The sequence below is a fragment of the Anomaloglossus baeobatrachus genome, chromosome 4, assembly GCF_048569485.1.
Source record: "Anomaloglossus baeobatrachus isolate aAnoBae1 chromosome 4, aAnoBae1.hap1, whole genome shotgun sequence".
NCBI lineage: Eukaryota > Metazoa > Chordata > Amphibia > Anura > Aromobatidae > Anomaloglossus > Anomaloglossus baeobatrachus.
The window spans coordinates 61365294-61377743 of NC_134356.1; the positions used below are offsets into that span (position 1 = coordinate 61365294).

Below are 12450 nucleotides of genomic sequence, written 5' to 3' on the forward strand. Positions count from 1 at the left end.
TGTGTGTGTGCGCATGTCCATGTCCGCTAAAGGAATCCAACCGTCGCATTTACAATCACAAAATTTTGCGCAGCCTTATGTGACTCAGGTAACATCATAGACTATGTTTTACAAGAAACGTTTACCCCGCGCTTTACAGCTACTCTCCAAAAAGCCTGCCTCCATTATAGTGAATGGAGCTGGGAACTACAGGCTATTAATAGCAGCTGTGAGTGGTTGCTATAGGAACGAAGGACATTCATAGTATAAAGCTTATGTGAGGTAATATGTCGGTGGAGAGACAGACACAGATAGAGAAAGAGGCACACAAGGAAAGAAACACAGACAGGAAAAAAAGCGAGACAGACAAAAAGACACACTGGGAAAGAGACAGACAGAGGCAGACAGGGAAAGAGACAGACAAGGAAAGAGACTGGGAGGGAGACAGAGAGTTACTATCCCGGGCAACGCCCGGGTACTACAGCTAGTGTGTGTCCCCAGGTGTTGTTGTTTCCATCCTTTAGTGTATGTCTTCATTGTATGCCTTCTCCACGTATCCAGATAGTTGCGATCTGCAGAGAGCGTGCCCTCCCTGGTATGTCTAACCTCCCTGCACTCGCGGTGTGTCGGCCAGCCGAGGCAACATCGGAGTGTAACAGGCATGTAACTATGTATGGTTACGGGTTAAATTTGAAAACATTCTTCGTATCGAATGCTAAACTACTGACAATAAAACAGGTGGCAGAGAAACTAGCACACCAGATCCAAAGGTCAGCTCTGTAGCTGTGTACACTGAACAGTAGGCTATTTTTAGGCATATTTTTGGTCTCTAATGTATACAAAATATCTACAAGGCTGCAGTAGACAACCAAAACAGCACAGAAAATAAAAAAGAATAAAGTAGATTTTGTGCATAGAGAATAATTATATCTTTTCTTGTGTTAGAAGAGAAAACCAGCAGCGCTCCGGACTATAAGTATTACCTGCGCATGTGGGCCAATGAGAAGGAGCAGAAGAAGGAGACTATAAAGGATATACCTAAGATAAATCAGGTGAGATGTAAAGTTTTTTTTTGGGGGGGGGACGATGCCAGTGTAGAGATCCTAGATCTTCCAAAAAATGTTTTCGTTTTTTCCTCTTTTCCTGCTCGCCACTAATTTAAAGGGGTTTATATTCTAAATGATTGGTGGGAAGCCATTCCGGTAAATGAAGAAAATCAGCTTCCTACTCCAGCAATGCTTCTCCGGTGGTCTCCACGAGACCCGTAGTGATGTCACAACTCATAGTAATATGGTGGTAGGGATCTGGTGGTTATGTCATCACTACCAGTGAGGCGGATAAGCAAAGCTGGAGCTATGCTAAGTATAGCGTCTATTCTTTTTTTTAATCAGGATGGAATTTAATACCGTATTTTCTGGATTATAAGACGCATTTTTTTCCCCTAAAACTGGGGGTAAAATGGGAGTGCGTCTTACAATCTGGATATGGCTTACCGAGGTGTTGGAGCGGGGTCGTAAGAGGCAGGGTCGGCGGTACCGAGGGCTCGGAGGAGCAGTGGAGCAGCTCAGGAGGGTCACAGGACGGGGTGTCTCGGCGGCGAGTGCATTGATCTGATTACGGGTTACATTGCCCGCGGTTGACGCAATGGCCTTAAAAACAAAGTGGCTGCAGATGTGGCACGTGTGTAGATTGACATGATGGACTTCAAAAAAATGGCCACGGAGTCCTATCTGCACACACTCTCTGCTTCCGCGGCCATTTTCTTGAAGTCCATCGCGTCAACCACAGGCGATTTCAACTGAGCCCACGATCAGATAAATGGCACCCGCCGCCGAGACACCCCATCCTGTGACCCTCCTTTGTCGCTTTACTACAGTGACATACCCGCAGCCTACGGACAGATCAGTGGCATACACCGTGACACACCCGAGCCCGCAGTATCGCTGAGCCGCAATACCCCCTCCTCTGAGCCCGCAGCATTGCTCACCCTGCATCCTGTGACCTTCCTGAGCCGATCCACCGCTTCCCCCTGGTGAGCATTAGGATTAAGATGCAAAAGGATTATAAGACAGACCCTCATTTCTTTGTCGCTCCTAATTGGGAGACCCAGACAATTGGGTGTATAGCTACTGCCTCCGGAGGCCACACAAAGTATTACACTTAAAAGTGTAAGGCCCCTCCCCTTCTTGCTATACACCCTCCCGTGGGATCACGGGCTCCTCAGTTTTCATGCTTTGTGCGAAGGAGGCACACATACACGCATAGCTCCACTGTTTAGTCAGCAGCAGCTGCTGACTATGTCGGATGGAAGAAAAGAGGGCCCATACTAGGGCCCCCAGCATGCTCCCTTCTCACCCCACTTTTTGTCGGCGGTGTTTGTTAAGGTTGAGGTACCCATTGCGGGTACGGAGGCTGGAGCCCACATGCTGCATCCTTCCCCATCCCCCTTAGGGCTCTGGGTGAAGTGGGATTTACCGGTCTCCAGGCACTGAGACCGTGCTCCATCCACAGCCCCTGAGAACCTGCTGGAATGGAGCTGAGTATCGTCAGGGACAGGCCCTGCTACATCAAGGTACTCTGTGTCCCCGTACATATCGCGCGCACACCGCAGCGTTGCTGGGTGTGTTAGTGCGCCGGGGACAACAGCTCTGCGCGCTGGTGCCATTCCTATCTGCAGCTTTGCTGAGAGGGGACACGTATCTGAAACTGCCGCGCGGCCGCTGCTGTCAGTTTTTTCGCTGCGGCGCGGCTGGGACTTGTGGTGCGCCGGGGACTTCCGCGCTGGCCGTGCATAGATCACGGCCGCGCTTATTACTCGAGTCCCCGGCTTCTGCGGCCTAGTTTCGTTTCGTTCCCGCCCCCAGGCCTGCCAGTCAGGGGAAGGGCGGGACGCTGTGCAGAATGTCAGCGCAGAGGGCTGGAGTCGGCTTTGCATACTCCAGCCCTCACACTGGGCACAGTGGGACGCCAGTTTCCCGCACTTTGTTTGTGGCACGCCCACGGTCCGCCCCTCTTCACAGGACGCCGGCAGCCATTCCTGATGTGCAGTCTGTGCTGGAGAGAGGAGACTGGGAGACCCAGACACGGGATTCTGGTGCCCACACACCCGCTTTTCAGCGGGCGGTAAGCTGCCCTCAAGGGCTGACCCCCACTGGTGCCGAAGTGTATATTGTATTTTATGCTTGCAGCTTTACATTGCACTGTACGGTCGCTGGGGATTCTCTGCTATATACCCTCCTAGATTTCTCAGAGGACACAACAGCATGTCGACCGCAAAAAGCAAAGGTGCCAAGGCACAGGCTTTCTTTGCTGCTTGTACCGCATGTGGGGCTGTTCTACCGGCAGGTTCCACTGACCCCCACTGTGTGCAGTGCTCGGCCCCTGTGGCACTTGCTCGGCCGGGGCCTCTGCTGGAGGTGACCCAGGCAGAACCTCCTGTGAATACTGTCCAGGTGACAGGGACGGAGTTTGCAGTCTTTGCTGACAGATTGTCTGTGACTATGACTAAAATTCTTGAAACATTGCAGTCTAGACCAGTAACTCAGGCCATGGACACTGTTAACTCATTGCTCCCTGGTCCCCCTCAGTTGGAACAGTTCCGGGATCCGGGGGTGTCTCTTGCATCCCAGGGTGATGGCTCTGACACGGACGACAGTCCCAGACAGCCTAAGCGAGCTCGCTATGAGCGGCCCTCGACTTCATCACACTGGTCAGGGTCCCAGCAGGACTCTCTGTATGATGAGGCGGAGATAGCTGATCAGGATTCTGATCCTGAGACCGCTCTCAATTTGGATACTCCTGATGGTGACGCCATAGTGAATGATCTTATAGCGTCCATCAATAAAATGCTGGACATTTCTCCACCTGCTCTTCCTGTGGAGGAGACAGCTTCACAGCAGGAGAAATTCCATTTCAGGTATCCCAAGCGTAAATTAAGTGTATTTCTGGACCACTCTGACTTTAGAGAGGCAATCCAGAAACACCACGCTTATCCGGATAAGCGTTTTTCCAAACGGCTTAAGGATACACGTTATCCTTTTCCCCCGGACGTGGTCAAGGGCTGGACCCAGTGTCCCAAGGTGGATCCTCCAATCTCCAGGCTTGCAGCTAGATCCTTAGTTGCAGTGGAAGATGGGGCGGCACTTAAAGATGCCACTGACAGGCAGATGGAGCTCTGGTTGAAATCCATCTATGAAGCTATCGGCGCGTCGTTTGCTCCAGCATTCGCAGCCGTATGGGCACTCCAAGCTATTTCAGCTGGTCTTACACAGATTGACACGGTCACACGTACATCTGCTCCGCAGGTGGCACCCTTAACCTCTCAAATGTCTGCATTTGCGTCTTACGCGATTAATGCGGTCCTAGATTCTACGAGCCGTACGGCAGTGGCGTCCGCCAACTCCGTAGTTTTACGCAGAGCCTTGTGGTTAAGAGAATGGAAGGCAGATTCTGCTTCCAAAAAGTGTTTAACCAGTTTGCCATTTTCTCGTGACCGACTGTTTGGGGAGCGCTTAGATGAAATCATTAAACACTCCAAGGGTAAAGATTCATCTTTACCTCAGCCCAGACAAAATAAACCCCAACAGAGGAGAGGACAGTCGGGGTTTCGGTCCTTTCGAGGCTCAGGCAGGTCCCATTTCTCCTCGTCCAAAAGGACTCAAAAGGATCAGAGGAGCTCAGATTCTTGGCGGACTCAGTCACGCCCAAAAAAGACAGCCGGAAGACCCGCTACCAAGGCGGCTTCCTCATGACTTTCGGCCTCCTCTCTCCGCATACTCGGTCGGTGGCAGGCTCTCCCGCTTTGGCGACATTTGGCTGCCACAGATCACAGACCGTTGGGTGAGAGACATTCTGTCTCACGGGTACAGGATAGAGTTCAGTTCTCGTCCTCCAACTCGCTTCTTCAGAACTTCTCCACCTCCCGACCGAGCCGATGCTCTGCGGCTAGCGGTGTCCACTCTAAAAGCGGAAGGAGTGGTGACCCCCGTTCCTCTTCAGGAACAAGGTCACGGTTTTTACTCCAACTTTTTCTATGCTTTGTTATAGGAGACGAACACCTTCAGTTCGTAGCTCTGCCTTTCGGGCTGGCAACAGCCCCACGTGTCTTCACCAAGGTCATGGCAGCAGTAGTAGCAGTCCTGCACTCTCAAGGTCACTCTGTGATCCCGTATTTGGACGATCTACTTGTCAAGGCACCCTCTCAAGAGGCATGCCAACACAGCCTGAACGTTGCGCTGGAGACTCTCCAGAGTTTCGGGTGGATCATCAACTTTTCAAAGTCAAGTCTGACTCCGACCCAATCGCTAACATACCTTGGCATGGAGTTTCATACTCTCTCAGCGATAGTGAAGCTTCCGCTGGACAAACAGCGTTCACTACAGACAGGGGTGCAATCTCTCCTTCAAGGCCAGTCTCACCCCTTGAGACGCCTCATGCACTTCCTAGGGAAGATGGTAGCAGCAATGGAAGCAGTCCCTTTCGCGCAGTTTCATCTCCGTCCACTACAATGGGACATTCTCTGCCAATGGGACGGGAAGTCGACGTCCCTCGACAGAGACGTCTCCCTTTCTCAGGCGGCCAAGGAATCTCTTCGGTGGTGGCTTCTTCCCACCGTTTTGTCGAAAGGAAAGTCCTTTCTACCCCCATCCTGGGAGGTAGTCACGACAGACGCGAGTCTTTCAGGGTGGGGAGCAGTGTTTCTCCACCACAGAGCTCAAGGGACGTGGACTCAGGAAGAGTCCACCCTTCAGATCAATGTTCTAGAAATCAGAGCAGTGTATCTTGCCCTACAAGCCTTCCAGCAGTGGCTGGAAGGCAAGCAGATCCGAATTCAGTCGGACAACTCCACAGCGGTGGCATACATCAACCACCAAGGTGGAACACGCAGTCGGCAAGCCTTCCAGGAAGTCCGACGGATTCTGACGTGTGTGGAAGACACGGCTTCCACCATATCCGCAGTTCACATCCCAGGCGTGGAAAACTGGGAAGCAGACTTCCTCAGTCGCCAGGGTATGGACGCAGGGGAATGGTCCCTTCACCCGGACGTGTTTCAGGAGATCTGTCGCCGCTGGGGGACGCCGGACGTCGACCTGATGGCGTCACGGCACAACAACAAGGTCCCGGTTTTCATGGCACGGTCTCACGATCACCGAGCTCTGGCGGCAGACGCCTTAGTTCAGGATTGGTCGCAATTCCGGCTACCTTATGTGTTCCCGCCTCTGGCATTGTTACCCAGAGTGCTGCGCAAGATCAGGGCCGACTGCCGTCGCGCCATCCTCGTCGCTCCAGACTGGCCAAGGAGATCGTGGTACCCAGATCTGTGGCACCTCACGGTAGGCCAACCATGGGCACTACCAGAACGACCAGACTTGCTGTCTCAAGGGCCGTTTTTCCATCGGAATTCTGCGGCCCTGAACCTGACTGTGTGGCCATTGAGTCCTGGATCCTAGCGTCTTCAGGATTATCTCGAGAGGTTATTTCCACCATGAGACAGGCTAGAAAACCATCCTCCGCCAAGATCTACCACAGGACGTGGAAGATATTCTTATCTTGGTGCGCTGCTCAGGGAGTTTCTCCCTGGCCTTTTGCATTGCCTACTTTTCTTTCCTTCCTGCAATCCGGGTTGGAAAAAGGTTTGTCGCTCAGTTCCCTTAAAGGACAAGTTTCAGCGCTATCTGTATTTTTTCAGAAACGCCTAGCACGACTTACTCAGGTACGCACGTTCCTGCAAGGAGTTTGTCATATCGTCCCTCCTTACAAGCGGCCGTTAGAGCCCTGGGATCTGAACAAGGTTCTAATTGCCCTCCAGAAGCCGCCTTTCGAGCCTATGAAGGATGTTTCCCTTTCTCGTCTTTCACAGAAAGTGTCCTTTCTAGTAGCGGTCACGTCTCTTCGGAGAGTGTCCGAGCTAGCGGCGCTCTCATGCAAATCTCCCTTCCTGGTGTTTCACCAGGACAAGGTGGTTCTACGTCCGATTCCTGAGTTTCTCCCTAAGGTGGTATCCCCTTTCATCTCAATCAGGATGTCACATTACCTTCCTTGTGTCCTCATCCAGTTCATCAATTTGAGAAAGGTTTGCATTTGTTGGATCTGGTCAGAGCACTCAGGATCTACATTTCCCGCACGGCGCCCTTACGCCGCTCGGATGCACTCTTTGTCCTTGTCGCTGGTCAGCGTAAAGGGTCGCAAGCTTCCAAATCCACCCTGGCTCGGTGGATCAAGGAACCAATTCTTGAAGCCTACCGTTCTGCGGGGCTTCCGGTTCCTTCAGGGCTGAAGGCCCATTCTACCAGAGCCGTGGGTGCGTCCTGGGCATTACGGCACCAGGCTACGGCTCAGCAGGTGTGCCAGGCGGCTACCTGGTCGAGTCTGCACACCTTTACCAAGCATTATCAGGTGCATACCTACGCTTCGGCGGACGCCAGCCTAGGTAGACAAGTCCTTCAGGCGGCGGTTGCCCACCTGTAGGACAGGGCTGTTTGACGGCCCTATCACGAGGTATTCTTTTACCCACCCAGGGACTGCTTTTGGACGTCCCAATTGTCTGGGTCTCCCAATTAGGAGCGACAAAGAAGAAGGGAATTTTGTTTACTTACCGTAAATTCCTTTTCTTCTAGCTCCAATTGGGAGACCCAGCACCCGCCCTGTTTTCTTAGGGATTTTTGTTTTTTTCGGGTACACATGTTGTTCATGATGAATGGTTTCAGTTCTCCGATGTTTCTTCGGGTTGAATTTGTCTTTAAACCTGTTATTGGCTTTCCTCCTTCTTGCTTTTGCACTAAAACTGAGGAGCCCGTGATCCCACGGGAGGGTGTATAGCCAGAAGGGGAGGGGCCTTACACTTTTAAGTGTAATACTTTGTGTGGCCTCCGGAGGCAGTAGCTATACACCCAATTGTCTGGGTCTCCCAATTGGAGCTAGAAGAAAAGGAATTTACGGTAAGTAAACAAAATTCCCTTCTTTAACATAAAAAATATTTTTTTCCTACTCTAAATTTGGGGTATGTCTTATAATCCAGGGAGTCTAATAAAACCTAAAATATGGTACTTTGTTAAATGTAATTTCCTCACCCTTTTACATGATGCTTTTTTTTTTTTTTCCTTCTCCACAGGAGCAATTTATTGAGCTATGCAAGACCTTGTACAATATGTTCAGCGAGGACCCGGTGGAACAAGAACTCTACCATGCCATAGCCACAGTGGCTAGTCTTCTGCTGCGTATTGGTGAGGTGGGAAAGAAGTTCTCCAATCCCCCCCTTAGAAATTCTGAGGAAGGGCAAACAAATCTAACACGGGAACCCTCTAGTGAAGAAGAGGAAGAACAGAGTTCCAGTCTGGAGCCACGGACCACAAAAGAAGAACAGTCCACAGAACCTATTCCCGTTCCTGGCAATTCTCGGTCAGCAATCACCCGAGATGACATCCAAAAACTTAAAGTGGTAGCAAATGGAGAGAGAAACAGCCCTCCAACACAGCCCACATCTGACGATGAAACCAAGGATGATACTTCCGTCTCCTCGTATTCTATGGTGAGCGCCAGCTCACTTCAGTGTGAGGATATTGCAGATGACACAGTGTTAGTTGGGTGTGAGCCCGGTAGTGTGACACCTAAGTATGGCAGCACTATTGATGCCGAATGGTCAATCTCTTTTGAACAGATTCTGGCTTCCATGTTGACCGAGCAAGCCCTGATCAGCTACTTTGAGAAGAAAGTGGACATTGCACAGAAGATAAAACAGAAGAAAGTCGAAAGACAGATCAGTTCCTCAAGTGAACATGAACTTTCTTCTGTCTCGGGCTAAGATCCTCAATGTTGTAACCTCCCTTGAAGCAGCAAAGAAGACTTCTCGTGAACTTGGTCCCTTCTTAGCTGCTCTTCTTGGCTTACATATATTATGCATCTCCCATCGCCAACATCAGGAAAACCTTGCATCGTGTAATGATCTTCAGCCTCAAAGTTATAAAAGACAAAAGTTCAGGTTTTTATTTGCAGCTTTCATCCCCGCATGTTCTCTTCTTCATTCTCTGGATGATCACTTTCATAGTCTACACTTGCACTTTTTCCAGTTACATATCACTAATCCTCTGTCCGATCCTGGCAGGTTTTACCTGTGTTGTTTTGAGGAGATCGCTCCATCCCTGATCCCCGTGATCTACACTGGAGATGCCTTTGCTCCTGATCGCTCTATGCCTGTGTTTGTGGTGCCTAAGTCACGTCTTGTTTCAGCTACTATGGTAGAGCCAACACATACCGGCTTGTAGCTAATGTGCAATATTTTGGTATACTGAATAGTATCCCAATTTTGTTTTTTTTAATTTTACTTTCCTTGTAATGTCTACGAATCACATCTATAGATGTTCCTGTGTTTTTACCTGTACATCCCATTTTTATTTCATGATTGGTGCCTATAGATTACTCTCCGTTGATGATATTTCCTTCTCTCCACAACTCGTGTACACTAGATATAGCTACACTTGTTGGACAAAATGCACTATGCTGCTCCTTAGTCCTTGTGAAACATTTCAGCTCGCTATGCCATATGACATTCTTCCGATATTTCGTTTTTTGGCACATGGACAATATGTTCAGTACATTCCAGCTGTAGGAGGCCGCTCCTTGTGATGTATTGTAGTATTCAGCCACCATTTCATTTCCCGTGTTTCGGACACTGGTATGAATGAATAAGGAAAGGGTCAAGTTGGGAGATTTGGACACACAACACTTTGGTCTACCCATTTATACACTCAAATGGGCTTCACACTAATTCATAGGTCAACGCGTCCTTGTACAAAGCTGTGCATCTCGGTAAACTAAGATAAAAGCCTTAATAAATACGTCCATGTCAATAGAAGAAGAAATTGGCTCCTTATCCCACTTGGTCTAGATTTCTAGGTTCTCCTTCTAAGGATTAATTCATAGGGTATCTGAAACCAGGTGATATTTGCTATGGATTTTCTGTGCCGATTTCCCAACAAAAAAACATCATGTTACAGATTTCCAGTAGGTAAACTGACATCTACTTTTGCATTCTTTTGGGCTTCATGGGGGAGGGGTGTTGAACTGACCAAAAATGTCTTGCTTTATTTTTTTGGCAGTCTTATGTCTGGCACTGCTTCCCAAATCCTGCACTAGTCTTAAAGGTCAGATCAACATGACTGTTCAAACAAAGCACAGGATCTCTGTGCATCCTTACAGTGGCCAAGGAGTTCAGTGCCTCTTCCCACCTACTTGTTTTCCTCGATCATCTTGACAGTTCTGCCTTTATAGAGCCAGTGAAGATCGGAGATGGAAAACCAGTTGCATGGAACTCCTTGGCCATGCCAAGAGAATACCAAGCGCCAGTGCTTGGTTTGATTAGTCCTATCCTGAGAAACTGCCTTTAACACTGTTTTAATGGAGTTTTTTGCTCAATGTATCTTCTAAAATGTTAAGATCCAGCTCTGAGAAAGCAGTAAGCCTGGGCTAAAATACTCCTCTGTCCTACTGAGACTGTACCTTTTTAAAGGGGTTGTTCACTACTTTTAAATTGATGGCCTATCCTTAGGATAGGCCATCAATGTCTGATCGGCTGGGGTCCAACACCTCGCACCCCTACCATTCAGCTGTTCTCTGTCCCGGCGGCAGCAGCAGATAGCCAGAAATGCTCAGTTCCGGAACTACTTCATCTCCATCGCAGCCGGGTACTGCTCATCTGCCTCCCATTGTAATCGTTAGGAGGCGGATGTGCATTACTCAGCCGCGGCCACTATCTGAAGATAGAGCAGCCCCGGAACTGAGCATTTCCGGCTGCCTGCTGCCGGGACAGAGACTAGTTGATTGGCGGGGCTGAGGGGTGTGGAACCCCGACTGATAGGTCACCGATGTCTTATCCTACAGATAGGCCATCAATGTAAAAGTAGTGGATAGCCACTTTAACCTGGAAAGAAAATGCCATAGCCTCCATGGAAAAAGGTCTAGGCTGATGGAAATAGAAAGATTAATCTTAACTAAAATAATATATATATATATATTTTTGTTTTTATTTTTTAGTTTTTATTTTCTCGAACATCGCCTCCATTATTGTTCCTGATATTTTTCTTGTATGGCATCTTTCTATTATTTTGGGTTCAGCAGAAATATCAGACACAGCCCCAAATCAGCCCTGACTTTCTTAAAGGTGTCAATCATGGAGACTGCAGCCAAACTTTAGCATCATTATACCAATCCCATAATGTTAAGAATATGTCGGTGTATAATAGCGTACACTCTGTGCCCCCCCCCCCCCTCCCAAAACAATCATGGTGGAGACCACGCTTTGGATCATTGATACCTATGTAACAATACTGCATGTTCTGGAAACCAAATTTTAACCATTTTCTAAAAGCCCGTATGGTGGTATAATGGAAATGTCTTGAAAATTTATACGCACTGCACATGTTTTATCTGAGGACATACGGTATATATCTATATAAACCTACTACATGCATACATGGTTCCTAATACTTGTATCAACCTTCATGTATCAAATCTAGAAAAAAAATAATTCAGGTCTATAGCAACCAATGTGGCTGCTGTGGACAACAATCCATTTTTTTCCCCTTCATGACTGTTGATGCGTTTTGTATAGTTTCAGCACCCTTGGTCTTGGTGCACAGGAGGCACCCGTTTTCTGTATACACATCTCTCTTCTCGTAATAGACATTTACACTAGCAACAAAGAAGGTATAAAGTACAGCTATACCCTATACATTAATATCTTCTACGTACAAGATCCCACTTGTATCCTGCAAATAAAGCAACTAGATCTTTCCTCCGGTCACAGTATATACCGTATATGTGAGCGCCGACGTGTGGACACGTGCACGGAGTGCTGCCCCATGTTCAACATGAAATAATTTATTACTACTGTATTATTTTTAATGGTAAAAGAAATGACCTGTACATTTTTAAATCCTTTTGATTTGTCATGCATTCAATAAAATTTAATGAAACACAACTCTGAAAAGGGTTCCTCACTGTGTAACACTGTTAATGATTGTTTGGCAGAGGATGTTCCATTTTAGGCAGGTGCAGGAAAAATGCTGCATGAAAGAATGCTTTAAAAAAAAAAAAAAAAAAAGGGCTAAATCTTAAAAATCAAAATTTGTTGTGATCAGTTTTTGCTTTCAAAACCGCATTAACTCTTCTGGGTAGACTTGAACATCGTTTTTGAACTTTTTATTGTATTCCTGCCTCTGCTGATAAGGAGTCTGCTGAAAACTGTTCCTGAAAAAACAGTCTAAAATAGGTCCAGGACGAGAGTGAAAATTGCACTAATTTTGATTGTTAATGAATACATGTAACAAAAAACTGCTTTAACAATAGGTCATTGTTATGACTCACTCATGGCTCTGCTCCTGCAGAGCCACTGTATGTGATTGGTTATCCTACTGTCGAAATCCTCCGGGGGTTAGGTCATTTGGGAGGAGCCTATTCTGTTCTGCCTCTTTCCTG

General features: G+C 48.1%; 1 protein-coding gene across 4 annotated transcripts in view; it reads left to right on the plus strand.

Moving 5' to 3' along the window:
- Nucleotides 1–11953, plus strand: part of TBC1D9B (TBC1 domain family member 9B) — a 188980-nt gene extending 177027 nt beyond the window's left edge. For 2 of the 4 annotated variants that reach the window (XM_075344376.1, XM_075344378.1), the window contains 2 exons: nt 925–1031; nt 8090–11953. In XM_075344376.1, coding sequence (XP_075200491.1) covers nt 925–1031; nt 8090–8779 — 797 coding nt within the window. In that variant the 3' untranslated portion in view covers nt 8780–11953. The remainder of the gene's footprint in view (nt 1–924; nt 1032–8089) is intronic. The other 2 variants (XM_075344377.1, XM_075344379.1) reach the window with 1 other exon arrangement.
- The last annotated feature ends 497 nt before the right edge of the window (nt 11954–12450 follow it).